This window comes from Meles meles, chromosome 12, assembly GCF_922984935.1.
Source record: "Meles meles chromosome 12, mMelMel3.1 paternal haplotype, whole genome shotgun sequence".
Taxonomy (NCBI): Eukaryota; Metazoa; Chordata; class Mammalia; order Carnivora; family Mustelidae; genus Meles; species Meles meles.
Window position 1 is genome coordinate 49,046,309 of NC_060077.1, and position 25,242 is coordinate 49,071,550.

The window sequence follows — 25,242 nt, forward strand, 5'->3', positions numbered from 1 at the left end:
TGCGTATTTGCTTGTTTGTCTTCCCAGTCTTGAGGACAGCAGTTTGCCCTGTGTCCATCCCTCTGAAGAGTTGGTTTTTCAGTCTGTTCAGCTTTTTATTTAGTAGGGTAGACTAGTGAATTCTAAGCTCCTCATACGTGGAATCAGAAGATCCAAGACCATGTTTGCATGTTATCTAACTTGTTTAAATATAATCATAATGACCAGATTTTAAATGAAATCCTATACTTAAGACTGTATTCAGCTCTGTCATCTGCCAACTATGCCATTGTGCTTTTTTAATAAAATTTTTATGAGAGCTTAAGTGAATCTACATTATTTGAATGCTAAAATGTGATTTCATATTGATCTTAAGTGCTGGTGAGTTTTCTTTTTAATATTGGCTTCCCTAATGATTTCTTGTCTTAAATTTAAATGATTTTATGTATTAAACCTTAAATTTCTATTTCATAAGCTTGAAATAGACTTTATATGATGTTTAAGATAGAAAGATACTGTTAAACTGAATAGAAAATACAGAAGAGTGTGGTACTTGCTTAAGAACAGAGATAAAGATCAATGAACTAGAGTTGAGAATCAAGAAATAAACCCATACATTTATGGTCAGTTGATTTTCTACAAGGATTCCAAGGCAATTCAATGGGTAGAAAGTAGCCTTTCTGACAAGTAGTGTCAACTTGATATCCACATGTAAAACAATGAAGTTGCACCCTTACCTCACACCATATATGAAAATTAGCTCAAGGCCTCCAGAATACACTTGAACTAAACTCAAAACCCTGCAAAGCTGGTTGATGGGATAAGTTTCTGGATCAAGGCAGAAACAGTGGAACTTGCTCTCCATCCGTGGAAATTCCTTGGGATTTTGTCATTCAACAAATACTCATTGGCCACCTATGCTAGCAATACCATAGGGACCAGGACAGACTCATCCAGAGGTCTGTCTCTCCACACTGGATCAAGCTCTTGCTTCTCAGGGTACTTTTTTGAAGTATATTTGACATGTCTTGCTTTTAAAGAAAGAAAGAAAGAAAGAGAAAGAAAGAAAAGAAAGAAAATTAGCACAAATGTAACAAAGACCTAAATGTAAGAGCTAAAAGTATAAAATGTATAGAAGAAAACATACTAGTAAATCTTTATGACTTTGGATTAGATAGTGTTTCTTAGATGCAACACTAAAAGCATAAGTAATTAAAAATAATAAATTGATTTCATCAAAATTAAAAACTTCTGTGCTTCAAAGGACATTACTTAGAAAGTAAAAACAATACACAGAATGGGAGTAAATATTTGCAAATTGTATGCGATAAGGGTCTAGTATCTAGAATACATAAAGAAGTCTTAAAACTCAACAACAGACCACCCAGTTGAAAATGCAGAATAGCTTTGGGAAGAAAAGAGCCTGGTCCTTCTACTTCCTCTTCATCCCTAAATGCAGACCTGCTTGAAAAACTCTGCACGGTGATGATGGTTTTAGTCTCTTGTTTGTTAAAGGAGATGCAACCTTTTGTGAACCTGGGTACAGAGTTCTGATGGGTAAGGTTGAGATTCTTGCTGTGTCTCTCTTGACATTAGCAAGATAAATCTGTAATTTATCATTCAATTGCCTTAAATGTACATGTCTTCACAGTCACTAGATGAGGCAGGGTGATATTTATTCCTGTTCTTAGTTATATAAGCATAATTAATGGATTAAGTTAAAAGATCTAAATAATGCCAAATCACTGGTCACAGTCCAATAAAATAAATTATTTAAGTTAATTATTTAAAGCAGATTGCTAATTGATATATAAAAGCCTCTAGATGTTTAACAATCTTGATTAAAAGGTCTTAATCATGACTTTTTGAATGTTAAAGTCCATGATATAAGACAATCTTTGTGAATAACTTCTTCCTGATTGCCTATGAAGACTACTGATAATAGACAGTTGACGGGATTTAGTTATTTTTTATCTTTTTAAATATTTATTTATTTATTTGAGAGAGAGAGAGAAAACTAGAGCGTGCAAGGAAGCAGGGGGGTAGGGGCAGAATGAGAAGGAGAGAGAGTCCCAAGCAGACTCTGCTCTAAATGTGGAACCCGATGTGGGGTTTGACACAGGGCTTGATCTCATGACCCCAAGATTATAACCTGAGCCAAAACCAAGAGTTGGTCACTTAACTGACCGAGTCACTCAGGTGCCCCAAGATGTATTTTATTTTTAATTTATTTTTATTTCTAGAACTTGGATTTTTAAAGTATCATAAATACTTAAAAAAGAATAGTTAGACATACATCAGGAGTGATAGAAAAGGAAGTGTCTTGCCACATAAATTATAGCAAATTGACACCATTAAATTTAAATAAATTCAAATAGAGTACCTAGAGTAGAATTCTGAGCTACACACCTAGTCCACTCTGTGTTGACACAAGTTAATAGCATGAAATGTAGGGGCGCCTGGGTGGCTCAGTGGGTTCAGCCTCTGCCTTTCGGCTCAGGTCATGATCTCAGGGTCCTGGGATCGAGCCCCACATTGGGCTCTCTGCTCAGAGGGGAGCCTGCTTCCTCGCCTCTCTCTGCCTGCCTCTCTACCTACTTGTGATCTCTCTGTCAAATAAATAAATAAATAAATGGGGAAAAAAAGAGAATGAAATGTAGCCCAACATGATTCGTCTTTCTTCTTTTTCCCAAATGTTACCTCCCTGCCAGTCCCCTTCTGTGAAGTCAGTTCCCACAACCTAAGGCCACAAGGCAAGCTCTCCAAGTCTGTTGGATTGCTTTCTCTTCCCACATGAAGTTACAAAAAAATAGTCCAGATTACCATTCTCTGTCCATAAAATAAATCCTTCTTTGCCTTCTAGGCCAACTCACTCAGTGCCCCTTCACAATTTTATCTGTCCTGCTTACTGTCATCTTGTTTACTTTTGAACCTTATCTTCTACCACAGACCCAGTTAGCCTATCAGCCTTTCTTTCCTTCCCGTTTCACACTGAATGCTCTCTAGAGCCTCCAGTTTAGAGACTGGAATTAAGAAATTACATTAAACCAGCGCTGCCTGGCTTTTTAAATAGAAAGGCCTTCAAAGTTGACTAAACATAAAAACTGGCTAGTTTGGAAAGGGACTTTGTAACTGGAAGAATGTAAAAATTCCTAATGCCTTTTGTTAGTGAATGAATAATGAGTGAATGTGAAGAAGAATAAAGATGAAGGAGAGTGACAAATGGGGAAGATCATTTGGAGTTTTTAAAAAAGATCATTTTCATTAATTCGCATGCCATGAATGAAAAATAGTCAAATCAACCTTAAATCAAATCTCGATGTAATGTGTATTTTATTTTTAATCAGCTACATTTTTAAAACAATCACAAGCACCCTCTTACACACAAGACTTCTGGCTTATGTGCAGTTAAAATATACATATTACATAGCTGATCTGTAACAGAGTCCTGTCGGGTACTCCCCGACTCCCAGCTTTATCTCCCCATTGCAGGAAATCTGGTAGGGGCTCCTCCTAGATGTCCCCTCTCTGCTCTGTGCCCTGAAAACTCACAGAAGACTGTAAGCGGGGACAACTGCAGAGCTGACCTCGTTTTCTCCCCTTTTCTCAGGGATCACTGTCCTTCACTGCCTGATGTCCAGTGCCTTGAAAACCATTCTTACATATATATTCTGTCCAGTTTCTTTTGTTTGTGTCAGATGGGATGGTGAATTCAGCCCATGGTCTTCCGTTGTGGTCAGAAGGGAATCTTGAACTAGATCTCTAACAGCTGGAAAAATAAATCTCATTGGAGCCCCATTTCTTACCTATACACTGAATCAATTATATTTCACACATAGTATGTAACATTGCTCTATTAAGGGGAGATGGCTAAATCATATTTAGATGTGTACAAGAAAATATTTCACTGTCTTCTGGAAAAGACTTTTTCAGTGTCAGTTAAAGGGAAACTGTTATCACAAGATTACCTTATCAAGAATCAGGAAGTACAATGAGATCAGCATTAGATTTTGAAAAATATTGTTGTGAGTAGGAGACTATATATATTAGGTATTCGATTGGAGAACAGACTTGTCAGAATTGTCTTGCTGCATTAATTTGCTCTATTGAGCTTCTTCATCATTTAATGTGATATCAGCTTCTAACGGCATGAACGCAACTACTTTACCACTAAGTACTCGTGTTACTCTAGCATTTTTAATGGGCTTACTAGCTTTTGCTATAATGCTAGGAAATGCTGTGGTTATTCTAGCTTTTGTGGTGGACAAAAAGCTTAGACATCGTAGTAATTACTTCTTCCTTAACTTGGCCATTGCTGACTTCTTCGTTGGTAAGTTACATATCTTTATTTCAGATAATCTTCTCTAATTATAATTTCTAAAACCTTAAAACTAGCTTTCTTCTTTTTTTTTTAAAAATAAGCTTTCATTATTTCAAGGGACTGTATAGATTTGGGGATGTTAAAAACATAAAGTTTTAAAAATTAAAGTTCTGGGGAGGCTATATGGCATTTTAGGGGAAGGGTATATATGTGTGAATCACGTTTGTAGGAGAATTTTCATTTGACAAGTTTGCTTTTTGCAGAATAAAAATAAGTCTGGAATAGTTCTAAAATTGCTTTAGTCCAAGAGTTACTTGTTTCTGGAATTATTTTCCTTGTATGTTTAGGTTTATAAATATGTGTAGAAATGTCAGTTGATGATATTGCTTCATAGGAGTTTCTAGTATAATTTGTCATTGTCTATAGCTTCATAAATGCTTTCATTTATTTTACAGGGAAACAAAACTCGCAGAATACTTACTTTATCACCTGGAATGTAGGGTTGCTCAACAATTTGTTAGTCCTCTTCTCTTTTGATTTCTCTGCAGATAGGTGTCAACTCAAACCAAGGTCACATATGGTAGTAGATTACCTATCATGTGTAAGGACAGTTAAGTACCCAAGTATGATTAGATAATGAGACATATAGAAGACTACATTAGTCTCTTGCTTTGGTAAGGTTTCAATGTAGGAGGGTGGATAAGAGAAACTCACAAGTGACTATTAACAGTATAGAGTATGACGCGAGAACCACGAGAACTTCCAAAGGCTATTGGGAGCTCAGAGGAGGGAGAGGGCCAGTTTGGTTAGTGGGTAGCAGCATCTGAAATGAACTTCAAAGGATGGGTAGAACTTACAAAGGCAGCGATGGAAAGAGAGTATTCCAAGAATCAGCAAAGACCCACTGATAGAAAAATCAATGTGTACATCTTCCTAAGTGTGAGCCCCAGGCTGCCTGTATGAGATCAGTAGGGGATGAAGTTGGAGCAGTTGGAATCTATGTAATGAGGCTCTTGAATACTAGTTTGTCTGGACTGGCAGTTACTCAACAGGCAATGTGGAGATCTGGATTTTTTTTTTTTTAAGATTTATTTATTTATTTGACAGAGAGAGTGAGATCGCAAGTAGGCAGAGAGGCAGGCAGAGAGGGGAGAGAAGCAGGCTCCCTGCTAAGCAGAGAGCCTGATGTGGGGCTCGATCCCAGGACCCTGAGATCATGACCTAAGCCGAAGGCAGAGGCTTAACCCACTGAGCCACCCAGGTGCCCCAAGATCTGGATTTTTAAAGTAGGTGAGAGATCTGATGGCTCGAAGCTTCACCTTAGAGGAATTAGAAGAGACGTAGCAGGCGGGAGAAGCTGGAGCAGGTGGCAGCTTGGCTTCAAAAACATTCCTACAGCAATCTAGGCCCAAGTCATATGTTTGTTTGTTTGTTTTAAAGATTTTATTTATTTGACAGAGATCACAATTAGGCAGAGAGGCAGGCAGAGAGAGAGAGAGAGAGGAGGAAGTAGGCTCCCTGCTGAGCAGAGAGCCCGATATGGGGCTTGTTCCCAGGACTCTGCGATCATGACCTGAGTTGAAGGCAGAGGCTTTAACCCAAATGAGCCACCCAGGCGGCCCCCCAAGTCATATGTTAAGGCTCCGAGCTACTGTGGGGAGGGTAGAAAGGAAGTTGGGGAGGGAGGCGGAGCTCAAGGGTGAGGTTGGGCAGGAGAAAGAGAAAAATGAGATAAAGATTAATTTCTGGGTACAAGAAAAATATGGCACAATTAATAGGAATGGGGGAATTTGGGAGGGCAGCAGATACTTCTGATATTGTGCTGATAAACTTCCTGGAGGAAACTTCTAGCTGGAGAGATGGGTTTAGGAGTCATGGCACAGATATGACTGAGTTAGAGATGAAGGTGGAGAACCAATATAGAAGTATTGAAAAAAGGCAACAATCTCCCTATTTCTCTCCTCAATTCTGACCCTCCATGTAACTCACATTAACCACTTGAGGTAGTTCCTTCCACATCATTCTCTACAATCACAGAAACAGACATAACTATATGACTCTGTTTATGCGAACAGAGAGAATATTCTGCTCTAAATATATTTCTCTCTCTTTGCCTTCTTCACAGAACTGTATAACTTTTAGATAATACTTAGCACTTACCGTCGATTATGTGTTTTGACTAACTCAAAGGGAGGGGTGGTAGGAAGGGATGGGGTACAAATCTACCCAACGGGGAGAGCCTGAGGCCTGAAGCTTTTGAACAAAGATGGTGCTAGATAAGAACAGAGCATTTCCTTTTGTGGACCACTGGAAGGACTAGGGCAGCCCCACCTACATGGGCTTGGGCACCACAGTATAAAGATGTGGTGGGTCTTGGAGAAATGTCCCTGCAGATGTAGTTATCCAGTGGTTCTGGGGGGCCCCACCATTGGCATGTGGATGGAAAAATAAATGGCTTTGCTGCGGATGAGAGCAATCGGACACAAGCCAGAATCACTTCATCCTTCACAGTTCCTCCGCCCCCTACCAGCTTCATCCAGACGTAAACTTACTTAACAGTATTTGCCACGATGCGCTTAGAATTAGGGCAGCCTCTGAGAACTTTCTGAAACAAGTTCGGAGTTTTGTGTTGAGGCTCTTCTCTTTCCTTAGCCATGCTGAGAAGTGGGCTTTTTGGCTCTGAGCCTCAAGGCTTGTGACGGTAGTGCTGGGCCAGGGCAGAACTCACGAGGGTTTCTCTGTAGTTACAAGGCAGCCTTTCTTCGTATTTTTGGTCAGGAGACCGCGAGCTCCAGAAGCATGTAGCAGTGGCCCAGAACATGGCATGTGCTAGGTATTATGTGGGCTTTGGGCTGAATGCCCTCTTCTCACAGGTTTTAGAACTGGCCTGTAATCGAAAATCAAAAATTCGTGGCACCTGAGTAACATCCCAGGCTGAATGTAGTGTTGGAAAGCAAAGATTTATTGGGGAAAAATTCCAGTACCAGCTACATTGATATAAATGTATCTCATCTGCACACTATTCCAGGAAAAAAAAGGTATATATATATAGATATCTATAAAACTGGTATCACATGACTAATGTTAGCTTGGGCTACCGTAACAAAATACCATGACTTAACAGCAATTGACTTTCTCATGGTTCTGGAGGCTGAGAAGTCCCAGATCAAGGTGCCAGCAGATTTGGTTCCTGGTGAGGACTCTCTTTCTGATTTGTAGGCGGCTTCCTTCTCCATGTGTTGTCCTGTGGCCTTTCCTCTGAGTGTGTATGGAGTGAGGAGTGAGCAAGCTAGCTCTCCAGTGTTTCTTTTTATAAGGACACCAATCCTGTTGGGCTAGGGCTCCATCCCAATAACTCATTTAACTTTACCTCCTTGTATGCCCTATCTCCAAGTGCGGCCACCCTGGGAGGTAGGGCTTCAACATACGAATTTCGGGGGGGGACACGAACATTCAGTCCATAACACCCTCTATGCACTCACTATTATCCACACATTCCACTCTTGGCCCAAAGAATTCACTGGGGCTTTTAGCTCCCTCCAACTTTTTTTTTTTTTTAAAGATTTTATTTATTTATTTGACAGCGAGAGAGAGAGAGAGAGATCACAAGTAGGCAGAGAGGCAGGCAGAGAGAGAGAGAGAGGGAAGCAGGCTCCCCCGCCAAGCAGAGAGCCCGATGTGGGACTCGATCCCAGGACCCTGAGATCATGACCTGAGCCGAAGGCAGCGGCTTAACCCACTGAGCCACCCAGGCGCCCTCCCTCCAACTTTTGATTGTCATTTTCCCATGGAAGATGTAGCTTCTTAGCTGGCTTTGGAAAGAAGGGGTAATACCAGGTAGGTGATAATTTTCAAGCAAACTGGGCTTTCCCATTCTCATCTCTTCATTCATCCAATATTGGTTTGTTTTGAAGCAGATACTCTTTGAGGTTGTGGGGATTCTGCTTCTATTTCTACTTGGCAGGGGGGAAATGGGGAGAAACATGATAAATATAAACAAGTGAATACAATTATGTAGTATTTTAGAGGGTAGTCATTGCTAGTGAGAAAAACAGCAGGGACGAGGGAGAGAAAGGGTGCTTGAGATGGAGGTTGCCATTTTAATGTCAGGGGCAGGGCTCATTGGTCACGAAACGTCCGAGTGACTAGAAGAAGTCTCTGAGGGAAGGGCATTTCGTGCTAAGGAAAGCGTGAGAATCTGAGGGGTGTATGTGTAGTGTATTTGAGGCCAGACAAACTGGGGTGAAGGGAGTGAGGGGCAGAGAGAGTAGTGGGAAGTGAGACAGGAATGGTGGTGGGGTAGGAGTGGGGCTGGGGTGAGCAAGTGGCCTGGGTTCTCACTGGGTTTCCCCCTCCCTGATCCACAGGTCTTTTCTCCTCCCCCTGTTCCTTTACCTCCCTGTTCTTATTTCTTCACTGCCTTCTCTTAATACAGTCTGTTTTCTTTTACTCTCCACTCCCAACACCCTTAATCTGTCATGCCGAAGGCCTATTGCTCTTTTCAAGAAACTAGCTCTCAGTTTCACTTCTCAAGTCCACCCAGAAGCCTGATTCCAGAGTGGAAGTCATAGAAATAATTCATAGAAATATTTCCGATTCAGTTTTTGAAACTCCTTTGGAATACGCCACAAACATTTCCACTCAGCAAGACGGAAGATCTGAGCATGATATTTGTGCTAAAATATCACGTAGAACATGAGGTGCCAGCAGCGTTTCAGTAGAGCGAAGGATTAGTGGTGGTGGTGGCCGGCGGGGGTGGGGGCTTCCTGGGTGGCTCCGCTGGTGAAGTGGTTGTGACGTGTGCCTTCTGCTCAGGTCGGGATCCCTGGGCCCGCATAGGGTTCCCTGCGCAGCTGGGCATCTGCTTGTCCCAATGACCACCCTCCCCCCCGCCCCCGCCCATCCCTCAGATAAATAAAATCCTGAGGGGAAAAAAAACACACCGAAGGAATAGGACTACAGCCTGTTTGTCAAGCAGCCACTAAAGATTTGAACACACCCAGACACACCCTTCCTCTTTCATCTAATTCAGAAAATGTGCGGACAAGATTGCTGAACTCACCCCCAGTCTTTAATGTTTAAATAGACTGTGGTGTCTGGAATGCAAATGACTACTGGCCTTGCACCATTTGTCATTCTGTGGAGGAAATGAGGCTGCGAGATGTGTCCAGGGCCGAGTGTGTGCGTGCGTGCATGCGTGTGTGTGTGTGTAACACTCGTGTCGGAAATCTCAGACGGAAGCCACAACTCTGGGCCAAAACATGCTACACATCTCTGTTTTGAAGATGCTTTGATGTATCTCAGACACTTTATCTATTTATACCTATTTTATATCACAGGTGTGTGCATGCCTGCGCAGGCATGTCTGCGCCCCTTTGAGATGGAAGTCCCCATAAGGAAGCTTGGTTATGATTAAAAATATAATCCAAACATGAAACAAGGAGGCAATTTGGACTCCAAATAAGAACTGACCACACAACTCTTCCATCTTGATGATGTCTGTGTGTGAACTTAGGTAGAGAACACTAAATTCCGTGTTTCCTTTCATTGGTGCTGAAACCACACCCCACTGGTTATATCCTCAGATCATCTGGTTTTGGGAGAATGCAGGGTTTTCTTCATCCTTCCCTTTCCTTCTCCTTTTTTTGCTTTTACTACTGTTCTTCAAGAGAGGTTAACTTGATTTTCATAGGAAAACAGGAAATCTTGCCAAGTGTCTGAAAAAATAGGAAGATTCTCACTGAGCTTCCTCTTAATAGGTTACATACTCAGTGAACAGTGTCACCTGTCTGAAAAGGCAACACAACGAAAAACTCCAGCGAAGCTAAAGGAAAGGGAGCCCAGAGCCAAACCATTTGCATACCTGTTCACTCTGTAAAGGGTAGTGGTTCAAGTCAGGAGTCCTCAAATCACACTGCCTGGTTTCAAAGTCAATCAGGTTTCAAAGCCTGGGTGGCTCAGTTGGTTAAAGCCTCTGCCTTCCGCTCAGATCATGATTCCAGAATCCTGGGATCAAGCCCCGAGTTGGGCTCTCTGCTTAGCAAGGCGCCTGCTTCCTTCTCTCTCTCTGCCTCTCTCTCTGACTACTTGTGATCTCTGTCAAATAAATAAATAAAGTCTTAAAAAAAAAAAAGCCAATCTTCCACTTACTAGCGAATGGCCCTTGGGCAATTACATCTCCATCTTGAGCTATAGGTTCTTCATGGGCTAAGTTAGCATGGTTTCTTTCTTTTTTTTTTTTTTTTTTTAAAGATTATTTATTTATTTATTTGCCATATTGAGAGAGAGAGCAATTGCACGCAGGCAGAAAGGCAGGCAGAGAGCGAGGGAGAAGCAGGCTGTCCGCTGAGCAGAGAGCCTGATGCGGGGCTCAATCCCAGGACCCTGAGACCATGACCTGAGCTGAAGGCAGAGGCTTAACCCACTGAGCCGCCCAGGCGCCCCAAGTCAGCATGGTTTCTATCTCAGACAGTGTCTGTGAACATTAGATGAGATGATATATGCAAGAGACAGAGCACAGTGTGTGGCATGTGGTAACTTCATAATACGTATCAGCTGTTACTAGTTTATTTAAGTTAAATGTGGGAGCCACTGGTCAACTCTCAATGTTGTGAAAAATGCAAAGATCAACTTGCAACCTGGTCCTAACCCTCAGGAGAAACAAGTGAAAAGATGTAAGAAAGGCAAAGTAGAATGTGTTTGTATCTCCCTGATGGCTAGTGATGATGCAGCCACTTTGGAGAACAGTGTGGAGATTCCTTAAGAAATTAAAAATAGAGCTTCCCTATGACCCTGCAATTGCACTACTGGGTGCTTACCCCAAAGATACAGATGTAGTCAAAAGAAGGGCCATCTGTACCCCAACGTTCATAGCAGCAATGGCCACAATCGCCAAATTGTGGAAAGAACAAAGATGCCCTTCAATGGACAAATGGATAAAGAAGATGTGAACCATATATACAATGGAATATTACACAGCCACCAGAAAGGGTGAATACCCAGCGTTTGTATCAATATGGACAGGACTGGAAGAGATTATGATGAATGAAATAAGTCAAGCAGAGAGAGTCAATTATCATATGGTTTCACTTACTTATGGAACATAAGGAATAACACAGAGGACAGGGGAGATGGAGAGGAAAAGTGAGTTAGGAGAAACCAGAGGGGGAGACGGACCATGAGAGACTGTGGACTCTGAGAAACAAACCGAGGGTTTTGGAGGGGAAGGGGGTTGAGGGTTGGGTGAGCCTGGTGGTGGGTATTATGGAGGGCACCGATTGCATGGAGCACTAGGTGTGGTGCATAAACAATGAATCCTGGAACACTGAAAAGAAATTAAAAAAAAAAAAAAAGAAAGTGTTTGTACATGAGAGAGGGAGGGAAGAGCAAAGTGCCAGCACCATGCAGATGACAGAGGGGTCACTTCTGCCAAGGAAGTTCCAAGAAAGATGACAAAGAGAAGTCCTTTTTGTGAAGTGAAAGAAGAATGAGGAGGAAGTAATAGACTTCTCAGTAGAAGAGAGGAGGCCATTCCAGGAAGAAAGAATGCTATTGGCAAAGGACATGTGAAACTGTGGGCTGTGTTTGGAGGAAGGCAGGCCCGTCCTGTCTGGGTTGGATTATGAACATAAAGATGACTTGTTCAATCAGGGAAAGACAATTATCATATGGTTTCACTTATATGTGGAGTAGTGCAGAGGATCAGAGAGAAAGGGAGGGAAAACTGAATGGGAAGTAATCAGAGAGGGAGACAAACCATGAGAGACTCTTGACTGGGGGAACCAAACTGAGGGTTGCAGAAGGGAGGAGGGTTGGGGGATGGGGTAACCGGGTGATGGGTATTAAGGAGGGCACGTGATGTGCTGAGCACTTGGTGTCATATGCAACTAATGAATCATTGAACCCTACATGAAAAAATAATGACATATTATATGTAGGCTAATTGAATTTAAATTAAAAAAAAAGAAAGAAAAAAAAGGATAACTTGTTCTCTATATGGCTGGAAATGCAGGTAGGGACCTGAGCCCAATTTGGAAAGTAATAAGGAAACGTATGATACTTAATGACAGCCATTGTAAGAATGGTATTTAAAGAATGTGTAGGAAATCAGTCCTGAGTTTTGCTAATGAAACACCATGAATTTCTAAATTACAATAACCCCCTTTTGGTCAATTCAGATATGTCATTGTGTTGTATGCCTATGTCTCTTTGTATTCACTGATATGCGCTTTTTTTTGGTCTTATTTTTTCCCTATACAGGTATGATCTCCATTCCTTTGTACATCCCTCACTTGATGTTTGAATGGGAGTTTGGAAGTGGACTCTGTACCTTTTGGCTCATTGTTGACTATCTTTTGTGTACAGCGTCTGTGTATAACATTGTTCTCATCAGCTATGATCGATACCAGTCAGTCTCGAATGCTGTAAGTCCAAACATTCGTTTATCTTCTTTAGAAGATGACATACTTGTATATTTGGGTCCCCAAGCAAAAATTTTCTTAAGTGTAATTTTTTGTTTAGTTGGCAAACCTTAGAGGAGCCCGATAATCCTTCTGTTATTTGGTGCTAAGTTTTCACTGGTCCTTAGTGAACAATTTCTGTGTGTGATTTGGCTAAGTCACTCACTCCCCTTTGTACTGCTAGCCTGGGAAGGCCATCAGAGAAAACCCAAGACAAGTTGTTGGAAGTGGTATACTGAGTCCACAGTGGATTGGATAGACGTATGAGTCCCAGTAGATTTATCAAGTCCATTCCTTACACAAACTAAGACCTGAATATTTTCCTGGTGGGTGAGTAGAAAGATGCCCATGAGAAAATCAATCTCGAATGGCCAAAGGAAAAAAACAGTATACAGAGAAGCTATAGTTTAGACAGTGGGACCAGCCTGGGAGGTCAAATCCCAGTGCCAGTGTAGGAGCTATGCCAAGAAAATCCGTACTGACCCAAGATTTGGAATAGGCTCGTCAACAAGTTAGTGACAGTTCTTAAGCAAGCTAACTTTATTAGCAATAGAACAAGGGGAAAAACAAGGCAGATGCAAGTAGAGATAGAGGGTGTCAGGGGTATAGAAATATGGGGCAGTAATCTGAGGTCTTTGAGACCTAGATAGGAAACCTCCTTCACTCTTGAGTCCTAGGACCCACATCTCTGGGGCGTATGACTGTGTGCAAGGGATTTTGCTAAATGCTGGGATATAGAAATGAAACCTTAGTCTCCACTTTTGAGGAGCATAATCGGCTCATGTGGAGAAGGATCCAGAAACAGGTGGGTTCGGTACAGTGCACTAGGTGTGGTGTTGGAGGTGTTGAGAGGATGGTGACAGCTCTGGCTTGGGAGGGCTGTGCAGCTTGGAGCAGACAAGGTTGGGAGGGTATATCACACAAGGCGAGGATCAACTGTAGGGACAAAGATGAGGCTCAAACAAGAGAGAAATTTATTTTTCTCTCACAGAACATTCCTGGAAAGCCTTGGCTCCAGGAACTCATCCAGGGACCTAGGTTAACAGGGTGACTCTGCACCTTCTAGGGCAGGGCTCAGCAAACTTTTGCTATAAAGGGACATATGGTCTCCATAGCAACTGCTAAAATCTGCCATTATGACACAAAAACAGCCATACATAATATGTTAAAAAAAAAGAATGATTCATTCATTGTGTTCCAATAAAAATTTATTTATCCAAACTGGTGGTGGGCCACATTTGTTTCATGAACAGTAGTTTGCTGACCCCTGCACTAGGTCATTATTCTCCTCCACATGTTCAAGGTTAGGTTGCTGTCACTCCAGGATCTGTAAAGGATGGGGAAAAGGCCGAAGTCCAGGGCAAGGGATTTTCTTTTAACCAAGTAGTGCAGAATCATACAATCATTTCCACTCACAGTTTATCGGTGATATGTAGTCACATGGTCTCCCATCTCCTTGCAACAAACCTGGGAAATGTGGTTTCTAGTTGAGTTGCCATATTGTCAGGAAGAAGGGGAGAATGAATGTGTTGGGACATCCAGACCCTTGGCCTTGGATACATCATTGACACCAGAGTCCGCTGCAGTTGGTTCTAGATAAACTACAGAGAGAGTGCTGTTGAGCTTGGATGAATAGTTCAGATGTCTATAAGATCATGGTTTTCAAATTGTAACTTGTGACCCATTATTGAGGCATGAAGTCAGTTTGGTGGGTTGTGACCACTTTTTTTTTTCCAGTGGAAAAATACAGAAAAAAACCGTAGTTAAACAGAATAAAAATAGAGTATAAAATATCAAGAGTATCTTGTACATAATGAATGTATTTTTTATGAGTACTTCTGTCTGTGAACTTAGTGATAATAGAAAATTATTTCTTAGTTTAAGTCCGTCAAAGTGTTCGAAAAAGAGTGCTCTGATTCATAACCATTTGTACTGAAACATTTCCTTTTATTTTCTGGGTTAGTATTTTTTTTAGCCTTCACTGGATGTTCCTTATAGGACATCCCTTTGCTGGATGTCAGAGCCCTTAGGTCTACCTCAGGTGGGTGCAAAGGTAAGGGACAGTTTGCACAGTTAGGAAAAGTGTGTAGAAGTCACAGAGACATGAGGACTGATCTCCAAAAGAGAAAAACGAGTGTGTTTGTTTCCTAGTCTTGACCTGAGGAGTCCCCCCTGGCCACGCAGCCTATAAATTTGGTGAGGGCTGGGTCGGCTGGAACCAAGATCCTTAGGACACAGCATGGAGTTAAGTGGCCAGCAAGAGCCCCGCACCCCAGTGCATGGTGGCTGCAGGGGGCGCTCAGGCAGCTCTTGTGCCTCTGCTGGTGAGTTCAAACGCAGCAGTGTGAGCCAGGAAGTCCTCAAAGACCACTGAAGCTTGTAGGAAGTGGTTGTGGGGAAGCTGAGCTCTTGCTGTAGTTCAAAGTGGAGGAGATGGTATGATAAGGCGGAGTCGTGGGGCTGGGCCTGGGAAATGGAAATCTGACAATAATATGGAAAAGGGAGGCCCTCTGCAGATGGCAGTGCGTGATTACCATGCTCAGACCCATTCTCTGGAGGGGCAGATTTCCGTGGGGCTGAAGCAAGAGTGGGTGGGGGAAAGAACAATGTAGTTGGAAGGAGTAGGAATTCAAATGTATGCAGAATTAAGGTAGTGAGTGGAGAGAGTGCTTTTTTTTTTTTTTTTTTGACCTGAAGATGAAGAAGGAAGCTTGAGAGTAAAATCAAGGCCATGGAAAATATGGTTGCTGGGGACTCGCTAGTTTCCTAGGACTACTGCAGTTAAGGACTGCAAATCAGGTGGCTTAAGACCACAGAAACTTCTTCTCTGGAATGCATTTCATGTTTGGAGACCCGAAGTCTCAAATCAAGGTGGAGGCAGGGCAGTGCTCTCTCTGAGGCCTGTAGAGCTGCCTGTTACATGCCTCTCTCTTAGCTTCTAGTGTTACCAGCCATCCTTGGCATTCCTTCATGGTCCTTGGCTTGGAGGTGTGTCACTTTAGTCTCTGCTTCCATTGACAAATGGTGTTCTCCCCGCGTGTCTGTGTCTTTCTTACAAGGACACCAGTCATACCGGATTAGGGCTCACCCTAATTGAATAGGACCTTATCTTAACGTCATCATGTCTGCAAAGACCCTACTGGCAAATGAAGTCATGCCCGCAGGTACCGGGTCTTACGAATTCAACCTATCTTTTTGGAGGACAAAATTCAACCTGCAACAAGCACTTGGGATGGCCGTGCAATGCCAACTCATTAACTCCAGCAAGTCCTGGGGGCTGCTATGCCTTACAAAAGAAACCTGATTGACGGAGTGTTTGGATATCTTACTGGGGCAGGAAAGGAAGCAGGATAAGAGGCAATCTCCTGAATAACGAACATTTTCTGTCATGGATGGAGGACTGGGCCACTGACTGATGTCAGGAAGGCCACTCCAACTGGCTGGGGCCTGGATTCAAGCAATGCTTGAGCTCTCTGTCAAAAATGCTACCCAGAGATGAAGAGGTGGGCATCATCTTTTCAATTCCCTTAGATGTCCATTATCCCATTTGACCTTATGCATAATGGAAAAGAGATCGCTTTCCAGCATATTGCATCACACCATTACAAAGGCTGAACAGAGCAATTAAAAAACTAAATACAGTTTTATGACCATCTGGGTATTGTTACCACCTTCATAATCATTAGATTTAGTGCAAGAGATGAATTAATTAGTGGCATGAGAAGCAGAAGGCAAAAAAGCATATTGTATATGGGAACTTATGGTCAGCACCATATGCATTTTAGCTTAGCCTCAGGAATATCTGTAATTTGGAAAAAAAAAAAAACACTTCCCTGCAGTTTTTAAAAATAACCTTTTTTTTTTTTTTTTTTTTTAAGCCTGCATCCTCTTACCTCCAGTCAACTGGTGAGCCCTTCCCAGCCTGCACAATCCATCAAAGAAAGACGGTGCTGGGCACTGTTGTGCCTTTTTAATAAAAACGAGAAAACACTGTAGCACGAGATTAGGAACTCACAGAGAAAACAGTACATGAACAATGGGGGAAAGAGAGGCATGCTTCAATTTCATGAGGAAATCATTTCCTTTCCCTTGAGTGAGGAAATCAGAGAAATATGGAACATATGAGCTGGAAGGGTACTTACTGATCTAAAAGCAGCTCAGGGAGGTTGTCTGTTCCAGGTCCCCTTAAAAAAAGTCTTGGTTCGTGTGTTTGTCCCTCATGTAGGGTGGGTGAACTTCTAGATTTCTTTTTTTTTTTTTTAAAGATTTTATTTATTTGACAGAGAGAGACACAGCGAGAGAAGGAACACAAGGAGGGGAGCAGGAGAGGGAGAGGGAGAAGCAGGCTTCCTGCTGAGCAGGGAGCCCGATGTGGGGCTCGATCCCAGGACCCTGGGATCATGACCTGAGCTGAAGGCAGAAGCTTAACGACTGAGCCACCCAGGGGGCCCCAAACTTCTAGATTTCTTATAGAAGATGTTTTTGAAGATATCAAGATCTATCAAAAATCATGGGTCCTGAGAACTGAGAGCAATCCTTACTCATAGAATCTCATTTTCCCTTATAGAAGCCAGTCTTTGTGACCAAGCAGACCTAGAACATTCTCTACCTTTAAAAAAAAGACCTTTGTGCTTGCCTTGGCCATGTCTCTCAAAGTGTTTGGCCAGCACAGCTTTGGCACCATTTTTGTTGAGTGGAAATATTTATAGAAGGAAATGACTTGGTAATGCTCAGTCATATTACACTATTTCTTTATAGTAGGTTTAGACTTTTTTGGGGTGGGGTTTATCTTCTTGGGAGTGATGTAAGAATTCTCTCTTTGACACCACCTTGACGTCTCAGGATAAACTACAAAGTAGATTCTTCCTGAATATTAGAATAAAAAAAGCCAGTGGCTTTCAGTCTTGTTTGACTGTGACCACTGGGAGAAACGCATTTGATAGTGGGGTTCGGTACACGTGCTTCTCTCTCTCTCTCTGTAGGTCTATATTCCCCAAGCCAAAGCGTCATCAAACAATACAGACCCTCGCAATCCTGAGGCATTCTGACACTGAGCGCTCTCTTTCATTAAAAGAAAAATGCCACTTGTAACCCAGCTGGCAGATTGTGAAACACTGTGAAAGGGGGCACAATTTCAGTAGTTTGCCCGTTCACATTAGTGTCTACAGAGTTGGAAACATCATGTTTTATTTTTTTATTTGTTATTTTTTTTAAAATAACTTCTTTTTTTTTTTTAAAAGATTTTATTTTATTTATTTGACAGAGAGAAATCACAAGTAGATAGAGAGGCAGGCAGAGAGAGAGAGAGAGAGGGATGGAAGCAGGCTCCCTGCTGAGCAGAGAGCCCGATGCAGGACTCCATCCCAGGACCCTGAGGTCTTGACCTGAGCCGAAGGCAGCGGCTTAACCCACTGAGCCACCTAGGCGCCCTATTTGTTATTTTTTTAAAGATTTTATTTACTTGACAGAGAGAGAGAGAGCGAGAGCGATATCACAAGGGGGAAGCAGGCACCCTGCTGAGCAGAGAGCCCGATGCGGGGCTCAATCCCAGGACCCTAAGATCATGACCTGAGCCGAAGACAGAAGCTTAACCCACTGAGCCACCCAGGTGCCCCAAACATCATATTTTTATTTTAGATATTGATCTTAATGTTTTCTAGACTTTCAGAGGCTTAATCTTGAGGGTTACAGATTTCCTCTGGAAGGTCCCTAAGAAAGTCTGCCTTTGGAACTGAACCCTCTCTCCTGGCCCATATCATGTTACCCAGGGCCAGGGAGCTTGACTACCTCTTGCATAGCCCTGAAACTCCTGAAGGCCTATGACAGGCCTTCTGCAACCAACACATGTTCATTATATTGAAACTATTTGGTCTCTCTTAGGTATCTTACAGAGCTCAGCACACTGGCAACTTGAAGATCGTGGCTCTGATGTTGGCTGTCTGGGTGCTGGCCTTCTTAGTGCATGGGCCAATAATTATCATTTCAGAGTCTTGGAAGAATTCCAGCTTGAGAATCTTGGAGGAGGAGGAATGTGAACCTGGATTCTTTACCATATGGTACATCCTCGCCATCTCGTCATTCTTTGAATTCCTGGTCCCAGTCTTTGCAGTGGCCTATTTCAACGTGTACATTTACTGGAGCCTGTGGAAACGTAACAATCTCAGTCGGTGGCAAAGCCAGCCCACACTCACTTCTCCTGTCTCTCCCAGTAACTGTGGGTCCTCACTCACGGGTAGACTGTTTCGAAGAACATCTCTTCCGGAACCGAAGGAAACTGCACCATCTGCTCCTCTGAAAAGACATGAAAGAAAGAGCAGCCTCTTGTTTTCTTTAAGAGCCCAGATGAATAGCAGTATAATTGCTTCCAAAATGGCTTCCCTCACCCATTCTGATTCACTTTGTCTTCACCAAAGGGAACATATTGAACTGTTCAGAGCTAGGAAATTAGCCAAGTCACTGGCCATTCTCTTAGGTGTTTTTGCCTTTTGTTGGGCTCCCTATTCGCTGTTTACAATCATTCGTTCAATTTATCCACTAGACCAGCGTCCTCACATAGTTGGGTATGAAATCACATTTTGGCTTCAGTGGTTCAATTCCTTTGTCAATCCTTTTCTGTATCCCTTGTGTCACAAGCATTTCCAGAAGGCTTTCTTGAAACTCTTTCCTATGAAAAAGCAGTCCATACCGTCACAGACTCGGTCAATGTCCTCTTAAAGGTAATTTTATCCTTTATAAACATTTTAGTCTTAATCTGACCTCCATGAATTTGATCTTTCATTTTGCCCTTTCCACTCTACCAGGAAAGTCCATAAAATTGTAACACTTGAAAACTTAAAAAAAAAAAAAAAAAAAAAAAAAGATTGGAGCCTGGAAGTCAAGGGAAAATGATCCTGGTGAATAATAATAGTACAGTTAGAATTAGATGACAATGTTTTTGTAAACTCATAGACACAAATCACTGTACCTTTCTTACTCATTGCCTCCTCGTTGTCTTTTAGATCTCTATATAGCATTGATGGTGAACATTAAGAGTTCTTGTTTTCTTTTCTACGTTCAGGGTTTGCTATAGCCTTAAGTGAATTTCCCTTTTTATTTTATAGTGATGAAAAATTCTCAAGTTTTAAAGCTGTTTTTCCTAAGATATATAGACTTATATATAGAAAAGGGGGCTATATTGCCCTCTTTGCTGGAGGTGGGTAACTCTGTTATGATCAGTGGGCAGCTGTGTTGGGGCTTGAGTTGAGAGGCAGGGAGCGAGGGTGGGCCCAGACGGAAAAGAGGAAGGCATGTGTACTTCCAGACTCTATGTTCCTGACCCCAGAAAAGAAGGAAGTGTGGGGAGGGAAGAGTAGGTAGTTGTAGCTCTCAAATGTCCTTCGTGCCATTATCTGGGAGGCCCAGCAAGCACAGGTTGAGAGAGTAAGTTACAGACAAGATCACCATCTGGTTGAAAGATCGCCAGACAAGATCACCATCTGGCTTTCCTTTTTCCCTTCCTGCCTTCTTCTTCCAACTTCCACGCTGGCTAAAACCTCTGTGAGAAAATATGGAAGAAAGGGAAAGGCTAAAAGATTAACAAAAGGACTGTGTGATTAAACCTGATGTACCTGGTATAATATTCACAGGACTAGTGGATGTCAATAATTATTAATAAAATATACTTACGTTGTTATTTGATGTCTTTAACTTGTGTGCAGTGCTCAGAACGATTCCTTTATATACAGTGAGTATAGGTTTTACTTACTTACTGATGAGTCACATTTTCTTAGGCTGGTGACATTTTGTTCTTTTTGTTATTATTAATTTTTCTTCTTCCTCCTCCTCCTCTCCTTGTTCTCCCCCTTCTCCTTTTCCTTCTCCTCTTCCTCCTCCTCCTCGTGTTCTTTGCCTGTCTTTGTCATAACATTTCATTTTGATTTTGGTTAGTTTCATCTCTCCTCTAAGGTTTTACTCATGTTTCTTTTGTAACTTCTCAGAGTTCCTATACAGTTTAGTCATTTTCATATTTCTTAGACCTTTGAAATCTTGGTTAAATTCAAACACTAAAATATGAAAATCCTTCAAGTACATCAATGATTAGATATGCCCCTAATTTTTATATATACACTCATGCCTTGCATTAAGTCCAAAATAGGAGATACACGTTTAACATTCAATAGTAATCTCAAAAATTCAGGAAATAAATCCTCATAAATATGCAAGTTTTTATAAAGTTACTTATTAGCTATTGTTTTTGACATTCATAAATTAGTAGTTGTGTATTTCATATGATTACTGGAGGCTTGAAGGTCCATTGAATGGTGTGGCTCCATGGAAACTTTTTCTGATTGAACCCTAGCAGAAACATGCCTAAATACGCATATGTATTTTCTAAAATATAGAAAATAAATTATAAAATTGTTTTTCTTTTTTTAAAAAAATACTTTATTTATTTAGGGCGCCTGGGTGGCTCAGTGGGTTAAAGCCTCTGCCTCGTCTCAGGTCATGATCCCAGGGTCCTGGGATGGAGCCCCACATCGAGCTCTCTGCTCAGCGGGGAGTCTGCTTCCTCTCCTTTCTCTCTCTGCCTGCCTCTCTGCCTACTTGTGATCTCTGTTTGTCAAATAAATAAATAAAATCTTAAAAATAAATAAATAAGTAAATAAATATTTTATTTATTTATTTGACAGAGAGAGATCACAAATAGGCAGTGAGAGTGAGGAAGCAGGCTCCCTGCCCAGCAGAGAGCCTGATGAGGGGCTCGATCCCAGGACCTTGAGACCATGACCTGAGCTGAAGGCAGAGGCTTAATCCACTGAGCCACCCAGGTGCCCCTATAAAATTGTTTTTCATTCAAAGATGTCATCAGTGTACAACATACTGTTATTTTATTTATCACTATAAAAGAAAATGCCTCAAACTGTCTATGCAATGAGACTTTCAAAAATCACATTGCTAGGAAGTCCCATTCTGATTTCAGAGTTGTTGAAAGGTGAGTGATATGTATCTTGGAAGTGAGAAAGTACGATACGTTTATGAACGTATCGTATGAATGAATAGAACAAGCTAATCCTCTGTGAAATGAGAGTTGGAATAAATAAATACTTTTGATGGAACATTCATATATTCATTCAACAAACGCGTATTAGGGGTCTATCATGTGTTAGCTACTAGTATACTGTAAAGATGCCTAGGAACCTTGCTGATTAAGTTTCCTTGGGGTAGGAATTTTACTTTGGGATTCGCTTACCATGATGCTGGGCACCCCATAGGTGCTCAGTAGATATTAATGGAAAAGGCATGCATTAGGCATTTTTCTTAAAACCAGAATATTAATCTTCACTTTAAAAATCCAAGTCTTTTAAATTTGCCCTGGAGGAATTTTAAAATACGTTTTTCATTATAAGAAAAGTAATATGTACTAATCATAAAAAGAAAAGACAGTAATAAAGTAATTTCTATACCCAAGAAACAGACAGAATTATCATTTGGTGTAGATGTTTCCAGGGTGAAAAAGAATGTAATTCCCTTTTTTAGAAACAAGTGTTTGTATACCTAAACTTCTCACAATCTCCTCAGGTGAATTTTGCCCTAAAATGAAAGCTCGTATTGTAGTATGATGAATTATTGTCTCCTTCTCACAAATGGAGTTGGCTTAGAAATACTTATTAAATTTTAAATAGAAAATAATTCATTTCCAATTGATTTAAAATACTTCAATACTTAATATTTAAGTATTTTTGTTTTTATTTTTTTATCTTAAGCATTTTTAAATGCATATTTAAAAATATTTAAAATACTTACTAGCTCATTTTAAATCCAGACCTAAAGCCCCTGGTATATTTTGTTAGACCATTCCTTAAAACTTCAGTTCCTAAGTGTTGACTTCAGGTGGCCCATTTAGAAATAGATTCAAGTAGAATGAGGGCAGATTTAGGGATATAAATGCCACTTATGATAGTCTTTTACTTTTAAAGATTTATATTATTTATTTGACAGAGAGAGTGAGAGAGAGCAAGTGAGCACAAGCAGGGGGAGCAGCAGAGGGAAAGGGAGAAGAGGCTTTCTGCTGAGCAGGGAGACTGATGCGGGGCTCCATCCCAGGACCCTGGGATCATGACCTGAGATGAAAGCAGACGCTTAACCAACTGAGCCACCCAGGTGCCCCCAGGTCTAGTCTTTTTATGAATCATGAGGGCTTTGATCTAAGTAACAAAACAATCATAACTATTTTACAGAAGAGCTTTCTGTGGCTGCTTGATAACTACTTTCTTGTAGCAAGGATCTTGGCATTTGAAGAAATTATATTTCACATTATAATTTCAGAAAAAGAAACTGTAGCATACAAAGTAAACTTTTGGTTCTAATGTTTGTTACCAGTCTGGGTTGAGTCAAGAAAACAGAAGCCATGTTAATTATTTCAGAGAGAAGGAATTTAATACACAGAAGTGGGTAAGTATTGGAAAGCCAAATGAGCAGGAAGTAGATGTTGATGGAATCGGGGCCTAATTTAAACGAGCAACTAAAGAAATGACAGACAGACAGAAATGAGAGAGAATCAAAGAGAATCTGGGATCCCAGAGGACCAATGCTTGGAGCTCTGACTGGGGCCTCATGGCCAACAGGTAAGTCTTGGAGGGCCAAAGGGGTAGGGCCAGCTGGTGTGGAGTTCATGGGGGTGGGGCAGGTTACTTACCTTCCTTCATCATCTCCATTTACCCGTGGTTCTCCCCAGGCATGGGAATTGCAACTCCTGCTCTACATGTAAAAAGGAAGAGTGATTCATGAAACTAGTTTAGTGAGTACCCCAGAAATTACGAACATGGCCTTTTCTGTTTGAAGTCTTATGTTCTGGAGGGCTCTTTCGGTAAGGATTACCTTAGGTTACAAGTGACAGAAACACAATTTGAACCACCTGGGCGTAAGTGAGCATCTTGGTTCCTGTTGCCAAAGAGCAGAAAGACAATGGTGGGAGACAGTCTGGTGACTCTGTGTCAACTTCATTTTATATCGTGGCTTCTCCACAAGCTGGGGTAATGAATGCTCATGTTTTTGATCAGATAGGGAAAGGGCCTCTCCTAGCAATGATGAGGAAAAAAAATCTTGGAAAATATTGAGTGCCCAGTGGTTATCTTGTGTTGATAACTTGGGACCAATCCCTGCAGTGGAGAGTAGATTCTAGTGCTGTCCTCTTGGGTCAATTCTGCCTTCAGACTAATCACTGGCAGGGAGGTAGGCTCAGCCCATTCAAACCATATTGTCTTGGGAGGGAGAAACAGTTTCCTTAAATGAAGAGAGGTATGGTCACCCAAAGAAGAGGGTAGAGATCATAAAATCTACTCCAAGGGCTATTCAAAAATTGGGGATGTCGTGAAGATTGGATTTTCTTCCCTACACATTGTGCAAGCCTGCCCAAATGGACACGATTTTCTATCCCTTCCTGGAGCCTCACCCTTTGCCATGTGACTTTGTCACTCTTTGCATCAAGAGGGACTTGCAGTGGCCAATAACCTGCTGTTAATGGGCAGCGGAAGTGACACCATGTCAGTGTCAAGCCTGGGTCTCAAGTGGCCCGTGCACATCTCTTCTAGCTCTTGGAACTTTGCTCAGCTGCCAGGTGCACACACCCAGGCTAGACTAAGGAAGGATGAGAGACCACGTGGAGCAGAATCAAGCTATGGTAGCTGAGCCCATCTTAGAGCAGCGGCCCCCTGGCCGCAGGCCCCCCACCCCCACCCTGCCCCGCCAAACGGCTGACTCAGCAGCCTATTGGAGATGCATGGGCAAATGCAGGCTAACCAAGGCTGGCTGAAAGAAGGCTCCCGTGGCCCAGACCAGAAGAACCACTCAGCTCATCTGGAGACTCCTGAGCCATGGCAAGACACTGCATTTGGGGAGTGGCTTGTATTCAGCAGTAGCTAACAGACATGGCAAGTGCCTTCCCTCCTGTGTTGATTTCAAGAGAGATGTAGATATTTACATCCTTCATTCTTTTTGGGGAACTGAAACCAGAGACATAAAAATTATTACGTAACAGAACAGAATTTTTTTTTTTTTTTAAGACAGACTTTTTTTAAGGCCACCTACTTCCCTAGGAAACCCAGTTATTGCAAAATGACCTGATAGCAAGGATAACTGATTTTGCAACATCTTAAACGACACAACAAAACAATAGCAGGGTAGATGCACCCTTGAGGGTAAAGTTTCACTGTAGGGATGGAACAGAAAGGGCATCATCCTAAGTTCCCACAAGCTGTTCTTAGCTACGTACTTCTCTCTCTTAATTGCCTCCTTCAATTTCTTCAAGTTTCTATCTTAAGTCAGATACTGCGACCTAAAGACTGGTTATGGGGTTTATACAAAATAGTCTCTGACTTTTTAGGATGCTTTTTCTCCTTGCTCGTGCCTGTAGGCATATCTTTCTAGGCATAAACTTCTACTAGGAAAGGAGAGGAAGGAGGGAGAAGACTGTCAACAGAACCAGCCAGTCTGGTTAGTGCTGAG

General features: G+C 41.8%; 1 protein-coding gene across 1 annotated transcript; it reads left to right on the forward strand.

The window, feature by feature from the left end:
• The first annotated feature begins 4,081 nt into the window (after positions 1–4,081).
• On the forward strand, positions 4,082–21,077 carry HRH4 (histamine receptor H4). The gene is made up of 3 exons (XM_046024219.1): positions 4,082–4,309; positions 12,560–12,723; positions 18,640–21,077. The coding sequence occupies exons 1-3, from the start codon at positions 4,129–4,131 to the stop codon at positions 19,471–19,473; spliced, it is 1,179 nt and encodes a 392-aa protein (XP_045880175.1). The 5' UTR covers positions 4,082–4,128; the 3' UTR covers positions 19,474–21,077.
• Positions 21,078–25,242: the final 4,165 nt, after the last annotated feature.